Genomic DNA, 10,899 nt, shown 5'->3' on the forward strand with positions numbered 1-10,899 from the left:
GGGGCATTGAAAATATACAAGTTCAAGTATGTTCTGAAGCAAAAGCAAATAACTACTATGAATAAGAAATAACATTAGTTGCAACAGCAAAAAAAATCATAACATCACTGCTGTTTCCCTTTGATTTTGTAATTTTTTTTGTGCCTCATCTTCCCTTTGCCTACCTTGCACTGTTGTAACCAAGCTAAACTGTTTTTAAAATTTTTTTGTGTTTTTTTTAAACACGTGCGCACGCACACACGTGCCCACACACACACACGCACACACACGACTCACACACACACAAACGCACCCACACGCACTTTTCCTAAAACGGAAAGGTCTGGTTCAAGTTCTGTTCGACATCCGTGCATTATCAAATCCCACTTCTTCGAATCAGCCGCTTTGCTTCTCTCGAAGCAAGTTAGCACCGTAACACAATGTGTGTCGCTACACTTTAAACGTTCATGAAAAAAAATAGTGCCATTGGAGGGGTGGGGGGGGGGGAAGGTGAGGGGAGGGGCAAACAAAATGAACCAAACAAAACAACGACGGCAAAAAAAAATCAACGCAATCTGTGGCAACGTGAAACTGCAGACACCATTTCCTTTTTCAAGTCCGTCACACATCCGTCTTGTGTCGTGGTTAAAAATGGTGCAGGATCTGGGTCAGTTGACTGACTGATTGATTGACTGATTGATTGATTACACTATATATTCCATGAAGTGTTGGTATCCCTTCTTATATAGGTGCAGAACAACAGAAGACATCATCTATAATGCATCGTGTGAACTTTACAAGAGAGAAAAAAAATAAGATTGTAGTCTGTAGAGTTGCCTGTTTGGTCCAAATGTCTCAGACCCTGTGGCTTGTTTTGCTTACCAGGCCTGTAAGCGCTTTTCTTACCAGGGCCACTTGCATTTCATTGCTGGTCGAGGGAAGGAGGGAAGGAATTAGAGGAGAGGAGGTGGTGGTGGGGTCAGGTGGGGAAGGCGGAGGGTAAGGTCGGGAGAGAGGGGTAGGACTCAGGTCGGAATGCCACAGAAATGACGTCAGGAAGGAACAAAGCTATCATCCCTGTCCTTTATCACACACAAAACAAACGTGCAAAAAAAAAAAACACCCCCGCTTTTCTTCATCATTCTCGGCTGAAATATTTCTCCGACGACGCTCTGACTTCAAGGGGTGGTTTGGCGGGGAGAGTTAGAAGTGGCTTGTGCATTCGGACACGCTGTTTGCTCTGGATTTCCTCAAATTGCCGTCTGATCCTCTGGGCCGCGAGGCTTGGAGCGATGCCTCTTCTTAGACGCTGGGCAGATTTCTTCTGCCAAAAGTCGTATTTGGAATATTTGGCTGCCAAAGGTTTCCTGAAGCTTTCCTGCAAATCAAAAGCAAAACAGGTTTAGTGAGAAAGCCTGTGATCTAAGACAGATTCATCTCGAGGTCATGATGGCATCATTGGAACTACCCCAGGCACAGGAATCCTCATGGCCTTAGCCTCAAGTCTTACAATTTAAGATAAGACGGAGCAAAGATTCTTGGAATCAGCTCTGAATTTGGAAGCCAGTCTTTCTACGAAAAATTAAGTCTCTACATTAAAAGGCCATAGCCTTAGCATTCTACCCCATCTTGGATCTTAGAACAGTGATCTTAAAGCAAAGACCGTGCGGAACTTTGGGCTCTTCTCCAGCTCTCAGGAAGCTAGTTGAGAAAGAGTCAGATGTCCTCACAGGTTTAACGCTGACCGACCCACATCAAAGCAACAACAACTTGCACTTGCATAGCGCCCCTCGCACTGGACAGGTCTCAGACTGTTTAATCTCAAAGCGCTTTCACGGGATTCACTGTAACGACTTTGGAGGCAGTCAATTTGCGTGCGGTAAGTAGCTTTCAGGGAGACAGCGGATCAATCGGCTTTTTGTGATTCTTGCTCGCAAGCAAAATATTAATGATGAGCGTCGTTGCAGCTGAGCACTGCAAAAAGAAAAACAAGGTGTAGCTCTGTGACCTTGTCTGGGAGTTCTCTGTGGGCGATATCAAAAGGAGTAACACTAATACTGGAAATAGTCTGACATGACCTGAGACACTCAGCTAGTTAGTGGTGACACCCGACTGAGAAATATCATTTGAAAGGTCTCTCTCAATTTGCTTTTTTTATTAAAAAAAAGGCCTCTTTTTGCTCTGGATTTTTGGTATTTAAGATAAAAGAAGAGATTAGGTCTTAAAAAAAAAATCGGTCACCGCTGGTCCCTGTTGTGTACAAATTCATCTGACAAAAGGGATTCATTTCAGGGCAGAAGGGGAGAAATGTTTGGGTGGGGGAGTGCTTTTACATATTCACGTTACAAATATGCACAAACAGTTAAGAGACTTGCCCTACAGTTCCTTTCAAGAATCGGTCATCTATCAAGTGTGTGGGTGTGTTTAATATGAGGTTCCTCTGTAACCTGAATTGACTGCGGAACTTCACATACGCCCCATAACACAGCGGTACAACACACACACACACACACACGCACGCCACCCTTCCTTGTTGTTGACTTGCTCTTCCCTTCTTGTCAAGTCTGCAGCCATTGCACACGACTGTCAGATCTCAGAGATAGGGGAAGCTTATCAGATTTGTGACTCAATTGCACAGCCAGCAGAATGCAGGGAGGCTGAGAATCTTCCTGGCGCAATCATTCCGGATGAGAAAGGTCGGCAGCAGCGAAAAAAAATTAAATCGTCGGCCCTGGAGAATCAGAATGTGTTCCCGAATGGCTTCCCACAGACAGCTCGTCAAAAACGCTCCGTCCAGTCTCTACAGTTTAGCCGTCTTTCTCACTGACTCTTTGCAAGCGGGAAACCCATTATAAAGAGTTGTCGTAAATGATTGATATTGTTCACAATCGACCTGCGTTTTGCCTCTTATGCTAATGCAACTTCAATGCTGAATACTCCAGTAAGAGTTAAGGACTGTCATGTCTGATCCACCAAAAGGAGAGGAGAGGGGAGAATGGCAATGAGCTTTGCATGTAAACAGGAGAAAGTAGGGTCTTGAAGGGTTCTGTTAGCCCAGCTGATCCCTTTTCCAAACAATAACCTCTGTGAGCCAGAGTGAGTTTTGAGGAGATGAGCACAGAAGGCAAAGCAAGAGGAAGGCAAACACTGAACAAACTGACAGGCCAGCTTGCTGCTGTGCCAAAGCACTGCGATGCTCAGAGCAGACCAGGGGCTCCCAAGAGACAGAGAGAGAGAGAGAGAGAGAGAGAGAACGCCTCCCTAAACAGATCAAGATTTTCAAACTTACTCTGAAGTTGAGTAAATCACAGGAAGTTTACTGCATGGAACACACACACACACACACACAAGGGTTTATCTACTCAAAAAACATCTCCCCTTTTGCTTCACTAGTTAATATTAGTTTCTCTCATCATACCTGTAACCAAACAGTGACTGGTGCCAACCTAACGCATGCCTGAAATTCCACCCAGTCTTAGCTGATGAGACCATTTTGCCTTAAATTGCAAAGGTTGCATGGGACTGTGGCAATTTATGGACAAACTCAGTCTCATTTGGGAAACCGGGTTCTCTTGTAACAACAGTGGGAAGGAAAAAAAGCCTCCTTTAGTTTGGCTTCTAGATGAAGAGTGAAGTGGGGAGATTTCCCCCCGGTTCAATTTAAGACATAAAAAGTCTTACGGGTGGAATTTGGGCATTTCCCCCACAAAAATGTTCAGTCAATTCACTTTACAGTACATTCTGTGAAGCGCTTTGAGACGGCTCGAAGACATGACAAGGCGCTGCATCAAATGCAAGGATTACCATTATCATTTCAGACCGACTTGCAAGACAACAACGACGACTGGCATTTATATAGCGCCCCTCAAGCAGTGACTCGGGGCGCTTAACAGGCGTGAGGCCCGCCTGGCGTCAAAGTTAAAAGGGAAAGAGAGACAGACACGAACCTTACTGGCTGATGGTAGAAGGTGGAAAGGGGTGGCTGACAAGTCGCGTTCTTTCTTTACAGGTTTCGCACAGTAAAGTTCCAGCAGATTCAAATCACAGCTTCGAAAGCAGCATTCTTCAACTATTCCACGGTTTTGTCTGCGACTATTAGCCCGTCCGGTGGCTCTACCTGAAAGACAGAAGAATTTTTTTTGAGCAGGAGATTTTTAAAATATACATATATTTATATAATAACAATATTAATCAGCCTTGCATTTTAAGACTGAGGTGGATAGGGTATCAAGGGATATGGGGCGAAGGGGAGTAATTGGAGTTGAGGTACACATCAACTGATCTAATAGAATTGCGGAATAGGATCAAGGGGTTGAATGGCCTACTCGTGTTCCTATGATATAGTGCCTTAACGTGTCATTGAGATGTCTCAAAACGCTTCACAGAATATAATATAAAGTGAATTGACTGTATATTTTGTGGGCGCAATAAATATAAAGCCTTCCCACACCCCACCCCTTTGTGAGTCCCCAATCCACTTAGCTAGTTACCAGGGAGGAGAGTTGTAGGGGGATGACAATGACTATGTGCAGTTAATTTAATATGTTGGGAAGAGAGAAAGCGAGAGAGAGAGAGAGAGAGAGAGAGAGAATAACCTGCAGATAAGGCTAAATCACAAGCCACTTGACCTTGCCAACACAGCAGAAATGAATGCACGGAGTGAATCAGAGAAGGACAAGAAGTCCAATGAACTATCTGGCATTAACTGCAGGGTCAGAGTAAAGATAACCACACTGGAGACTGAGGTTATCAGGCGTCACCTCTTATGTCAGTTTGCTGTGAACCCTGTTCACGTTTTATTTTATCGGCAGCTAAAGGCACTGCAGACAGTGGGTTATCCTTCGAAAATCTCACTGATTGGTGCATTCCTTCCCTTCGAGTTTCTATTGAGAGTGTCAAATCTGTTAGAAGTACAAGCAGAAAGCACTTAAGCCTCATTGTTGTGACAGGCTCAGATTTCCGTGCGAAGATGAGTCCAAGTGAGCTTTATCTCTTGACTAAGAGATAGTCTCCTCTTAACATTGTTGTTTTCGTGCTTCTCTGTATATGCCTTTGATTTGCAAAGCCTTACAGATGGTTAGCCCGATAACCGAAAACAGTTGCAGAGACAGGCAAGTTTGATGGGACGATGCGAGTGCTGGATCAGTTAAAAGACCCGCAAATTATGTACCCTTTGTAACAAAAAAAAGAGATGAGTCCGTGACGATATATTCCTCCTAAGCAAGGTCAGTCTGTTTGCTTTCCTTTCTATAGACTTGCTGGAATGGAAATCAAACCATCGCACGTGTAATAAATAAAACCCTTTTCGTGCGTGTTTGTATGTGTGGGCTGCTTTCCTCTCTCCTTCCACCCTACTCTCCCTCAACCCTACCCCACCTCCCCCCCACTTCATTTCAATCAACATTTTCCTCTTTATTCCATGGTGCATAGTTCAAAAAGCCTGGATCATTAAAAATGCCTTGATATTGAACGTGGAATGTTCCAGTAGTATTACTTTAATCAGAAGAATGTAGCAATAAACAAGCTCCCCTTTGTAACCGCGAGCAGAGCTATTTAGCTTTGTGTCCTTTTCAAGCCCAAAAGACGACAAGAGCCAGAAAATGTGCTTATTCGACACAATTGCAGGCCTCCAGATTACTTTATTCCCCCCACCACCGACACCAGCCCTGCCCAGTCAAGACCCTCATTTACCTCGCACCTCACCTGCCTGCTCATTGTTCCTTTTCTCTTACCACCAAGAGTATCCGATGCCTTTGACTAAAGCGCTCATTTAGGGACAACAGGGAAAACGTAATGCAGTCGAGAAGCTTTATTGTGCTCCAGCAAACAAGGAGGATGTTTACGGGAAATCAAACGGCCTCTACACTCTATTCTCAATGTCCTCTCCCTTTTCCAGAAAAACATCCCTGGTGATGAGTCCCAGTTGAAGACAACAATAAAAATTATAATCCAGTCAAGTTTACCAACGTCCCATCCTTGAGGAAGCAGCCAGTTGAACTTTTTCCTTTCAGCCCTTATCCCAAACCTCCTTATCCTCTCCCAAGTGTTTTGCAGTTACAGGACTTCCCACGCTGTTTCAAGACAACGCGACTTGTTTAAGGGAGTGAACTGATATACGGTCATTCTAACCTGCAACATTCTAGGGGTTATTATTGGGCATCTTTTCAAGCTCCTAAGTTATTTGGGTCAAACTCACATCTTGAACTTTAGAGATTACATATATATAATATATAACACAGAGGTTAAATATTATATAATATATATATAATTTTGCCCTTGAATGACAGAACAACAAAATTTCATGCTATCCAACCCTGCTGCAATCATGTCACACTCCAATTGCTAGGCCAAGTGTTCCGACTGAGATTGATGCACGCATGTCCGGACTGTGGAAAGAATTTGGCTGCTGTCAGATTGGGGTCCTCACATGGCAGCCTGAAAATACAAGCAAGATTTCGCCCTCCCCCACCCCACCCCCTCCGCCACCCCGCACACTTCTGACCTAACCTCCCACCCTCCTATTCCTCCGCAGACCTCCAAAGCTTTCCACAGGATCTAATAAAGCCCGGTGCTTTGTCCAGCTCAACTTCACACTTTTCTGTTTGATTGCACATTCCGTTTGCTTTGGAGGGAGCAGGCACCGGGGAGGGACACAGCACAGCACACCCGAGCGAGCACATGGTGTGTTCGAGAAGCTCTTAAAAGAAATGTCACGGACACACTGTCACAACGTAGAATGGGTTCACGGAGTTAAGACGGAGGCTATCATCCATCCCTTCGCCCACAAAATACACAGTCACTCCACTTTACAGTATATTTTTTGTGAAGCGCTTTGAGATGTCGCCAAGACACAATAAGGCACTACATCAAATGCAAAGATTATTACTATTTTTATCCTCTTCCCGCCAAATCCTAAATGACTGCACAGAGATTATTCACAGCGCAAAGGTTTTTTGGAAAAAAGTTCTGCTGTCAACTTACTGAAATAAAATCCTCTTTCACCACAGACGAATTGTAGTGTGTCTACCAGTTCACCGCCACATAGCGTTTCGGTCGCCGTGATGCCATCCACAATGTATACAGTGAGGGTAATGGAAATGAACAGCAGTCGTCTAGATGGGGACATTTTTCTGCCCTGGGAAAAAAAAAGGAAAGAAACAAAGTTGCGTTAGCTAAAAGCATTTCACGTTAAATCTCCTGCTTTGTGTTGGTTAAGTCACATCGACAGCTATCGGTCACTCACTCCACAGCTGCTTGTGGGACATTGGCTGCCGGGTTCGCCCCCAAAATCCACGTAATTCTACCCAATATAATTTCACTTGATAGTAAAATTCTGTGAAGCACTTTTGATGGAGAATACAGGGAGATGACTCCACTACTACAAGCGCGTTTACCTCGAGTGAAAGCTCAACCCGGTTACTTAAAATGCTCCGAAACAGGTTAACCCCCGAGTAATGTTATTGCTTCGTCTCCAAGCTGTAACCTGAGCAAAATCGGAAATAATACATTCCAGTATCTAGCTCAGTTAAGCAGTGTGTTGTGTCTGTGCTCAGATAACATCAGTCTGGTCTACTGTATTGGAGTGGAATGGAGGATAAAGGCAGATTGTGATACACTTTTCTATTGGTCCCAGATTGGAATTATCTTTGGGGCGGGGGGAGAGGGGAGGGAGTGGGGAGGGGCAGAGGGCACGTTACTTGGGTTTAGAAGCACCGCAAATTAAAAATAAAAAGTATTTCTTGAAAACAAGTCATCAGCTGACGCACACTTAGATGCCAGAGAGATGTCGCGCCAATCAAATCCCCTGCTCTCTGATATTGCTGCTTACCACAAATCGTCAGGCTGACAGCTATGATTTTAGGTGCTGGTAACCAAGGGTTACACATCTCCCAAAAAACAAGCCCAATTTTGGAGCCCTACTCACTGGTACCCTTCCTCAGCGATAGGAAGACTCGTAACTTTTAAGTGATTTTCGACTGTGGATCGATGACACAAATTGTTTGGTCGGTAAATAATCAGGATTTTTATTTCAACCCATCAATTGCTGCTCAAAGGAAAGATAATAAAAATAATAATAATACTGTCGCCTTTCACCCAATCATCCACAGTCAATCCGCTTTACAGTATATCCTGTGAAGCGCTTTGAGACGTCTCAACGACATGATAAAGAGCTATATCAAATGCAAGGATTATCATTATTATTAAGGTTTGAAATAAGCAATCACGCCCACCCCCAAACAACAGCAACAACAACACAAATTAACATTGCCCCTGTAGTTAAGAGGAATGTAAGACATACTTGGGGGTGGGGGGGGGGGGGGTAGAAGGAGCTTTACTTTAAAAACAAACACATACACACAGGCAGTGCAGATGTTCCCAGGCTCAGATATTAAAATGCTGTCAAACCAGGACAGGTTCCAGCGGTTTCCGGCCAAGTCCCCAAGGCTATTTAGCAAAAGTTTTGTTTAGCTAACTTGTTTTTTTTAATATATAAATCACCTCCATTCTCACGACTTTCAATGGTTCACTGCATCAAACCTAACACCTTATGCTTCAGGGAAAGGCGTAGGTATATATCCAGCCCGTCTCCTTTCCTGCTCTCTCTCTCTCTCTTTCTTGTCTTTTTTTTCATGAATTAACTTAAAATCAGTGTAAATAGGTGTGTGTGTGTGGGGGGGGGGAGATTAAAAAAAAGGAGGAAGCTTTGCAATTGCAATTTAATGCAACTTGTTTAAGAGAGGCTGATGTGTGTGACATGAGATGGAACAAGTCAGATTATAACGGGAGGCTGTGTGTGTGTGGGGGGGGAGAGGGGGAGAGAGAAAGAGAGAGGGAGAGATCAGAAATAGGTTTAAGGACATAGCACACATATGCACACATACGAATAGCGTGTGATACGGATTGCACAGAAAGAGTGAGTGAGTGTGAGAGAGAGGAGAGAGAGGGAGAGAAAGAAAGAGAGATCAGAAATTGGTTCAAGGACATAACACACATTCACACTCATACACACACAACACACACACACACACACAACACAATAACATGTCATAGAGGATTGCACTGAGACAGAGAGAGAGAGAGAGAGAGAGGGAGAGAGAGGGAAAGAGGGAGAGAGTGTGTGAGAGAGAGACAGACAGAGAGAAAGAAAGAAAGAAAGAGTAGAACGCTACCCTGCGGATCAGCCAAGGAAAATCATCCCTTTTTTTTTGGGTTTGGAAAAAAAAACAAAAAAAAATACTCAGGACAGGGGGTGGGGAGGGGGGGGGGGATGAACAAGGGGATCGGATTACTGTTCATGGGACGATTTCTCTCTCTCTCTCTCCCTCTCTCTCCCCCTTCCTTTTTCTGCCTTATTTCCCAGTCCTGAGCAGAGGAACCAACACCTTTAGAGGTGGTTTGATTTGTTGTTGTTTTTTTTTTCTCTCTCTCTCTCTCTACACACACACACACAAAACAACAACAACAACAACACACACACACACAAAAGTGGAAGTGGGTGCCAATTTCGAAAGGATTTCAGAATAACACCCCCACCCCCACCACCACACACACACACTCCAACCCCCCCCCCCCCCACCCAAAAAAAAGAAGAAAGAGGAAAAAAAGAACAAAAAAAAAGAGAAAAAGAAAAGAAAGAGATCTCTCTCTCTCTCTTTTTTTCCCCCCACCCCCTGGTCTTCATTTATTTCATCTCTCTGCCTTCCCTCCCCCCCACCACCCCCCACCCCAGGAAAAAAAAACCCTGCAAACACTCACACTCTGTGCAAAAAAACACACACATACACACACACACAGAATCTCACTAAGCTAAAAGTTTTTTTTGTTATTTAAGGAAAGAAATACAAATCCCAATACATTTTTTTTAAAAAAATCTTTCTTTCTCTCTCTCTCTCTTCTCACTACGCGATTCAACTGGAATGAAATTGCATTGCATTGCACTTTAAGCTGAATTCATTTGATTTTTCTCTTTGCATTCCTTCCCCCCCCTCTTCCTCTCCCCTCCAATCCCCACAAATAAGAGAAATCAAATGCTCTTCTCCCCTGCACACCCCCTCCAGTTGAAATCACTCTCCTCTTTCACACTCAACTCTCGCTCAACTCCACCGAAAAAAAAACAATCTGAAAACTCGCAGCAAACTTAAAAGCAAACGCTCTCGACACGAACCCCCCCTCCAAAAAAAAATCAGTCCTGTGTGTTAAAAAAAAAGTTGCTTTTGCAAACAGATCTTTTTTTTCCCCCCCTCTCCCCCTTCTCCAACACCCCCTGCACTCTCTCCCCCTTCCCTCTCTCTCTCTTTCCCCCCCCCCCCCTCTTTCTCTCTCTCCCTCTCTCTCTCTCTCTCCTTCCCCCACAGCCCCACTTCCAAATACAAAAAAAATAAAAGAGATCGACAAAGGCAATGTTAAAGATCTGCATTATTCTCTCTCTCTCTCTCTCTCTCTGTCTCTCTCTCTTTCTCTCTATCTCTCCATCTCTCCATCTCTCTCCATCTCTCTCTCTCTCTCTATCTGCATATATCTATATATATATATATATATTGAAATGACTGATACCTTGAAAGAGTTGTGGTTGTAGGCTGTGTCTGCACAGGTCGGACATATAGCTAAGGTTCTGAGATCCATTGCAAGGCGTTGTTGAGACTTGTTGGGTGTTTTTTTTCCTCTCTCTCTCTCTCTTTCTCTTTCTTTCCTTCCTTCCTTTCTTTCTTTCTTTCTTTCTTCCCACCCCACACCACCACTTTTTTTTTTTGCGCTTGCAAAAGCTCTCCCCCCCCCCTCCCACCCTCCCCACCACCACCAGCTGAAAGTTACTTGTACGCTGCTCCACAGTGAGGGAGACAGACAGAGGAGAGACTCTACGCTACTTATATACCCGCAGCGTGAAGCGCAGTTGCGCGCACGCTCTCAGGGTCATTCATA

The 10,899-nt window shown here is 44.2% G+C and overlaps 1 protein-coding gene across 2 annotated transcripts; it reads right to left on the reverse strand.

The window, feature by feature from the left end:
* Nucleotides 1–258: 258 nt before the first annotated feature.
* LOC103186041 (insulin-like growth factor II) lies at nucleotides 259–10,674 on the reverse strand. 2 transcript variants are annotated; one of them, XM_042341477.1, is made up of 4 exons: nucleotides 10,534–10,674; nucleotides 6,961–7,114; nucleotides 3,927–4,096; nucleotides 259–1,357 (listed from the first exon to the last, which is right to left on the reverse strand). In XM_042341477.1, exons 1-4 carry the CDS (start codon nucleotides 10,600–10,602, stop codon nucleotides 1,118–1,120), a joined length of 633 nt encoding a protein of 210 aa, XP_042197411.1. In that variant the 5' UTR covers nucleotides 10,603–10,674; the 3' UTR covers nucleotides 259–1,117. The 2 variants fall into 2 exon arrangements, with proteins under 2 accessions (XP_042197411.1, XP_007903038.2); XM_007904847.2 differs by lacking the exon at nucleotides 10,534–10,674 and adding an exon at nucleotides 7,374–7,629.
* Nucleotides 10,675–10,899: the final 225 nt, after the last annotated feature.

This window comes from Callorhinchus milii, unplaced genomic scaffold (assembly GCF_018977255.1).
Source record: "Callorhinchus milii isolate IMCB2004 unplaced genomic scaffold, IMCB_Cmil_1.0 Scaffold17, whole genome shotgun sequence".
NCBI lineage: Eukaryota > Metazoa > Chordata > Chondrichthyes > Chimaeriformes > Callorhinchidae > Callorhinchus > Callorhinchus milii.

Bases quoted from the DNA above. Each gene is read 5' to 3' on its own strand.
- LOC103186041 (XM_042341477.1), bottom strand. From the start codon at position 10,602: ATGGATCTCAGAACCTTAGCTATATGTCCGACCTGTGCAGACACAGCC. The intron at 4,097-6,960 runs GTAAGTTGACAG...TCTGTCTTTCAG, and splicing joins TGAAAGAGGATTTTATTTCA to GTAGAGCCACCGGACGGGCT. The intron at 1,358-3,926 runs GTTCGTGTCTGT...TTTGATTTGCAG, and splicing joins TTCTACCATCAGCCAGTAAG to GAAAGCTTCAGGAAACCTTT.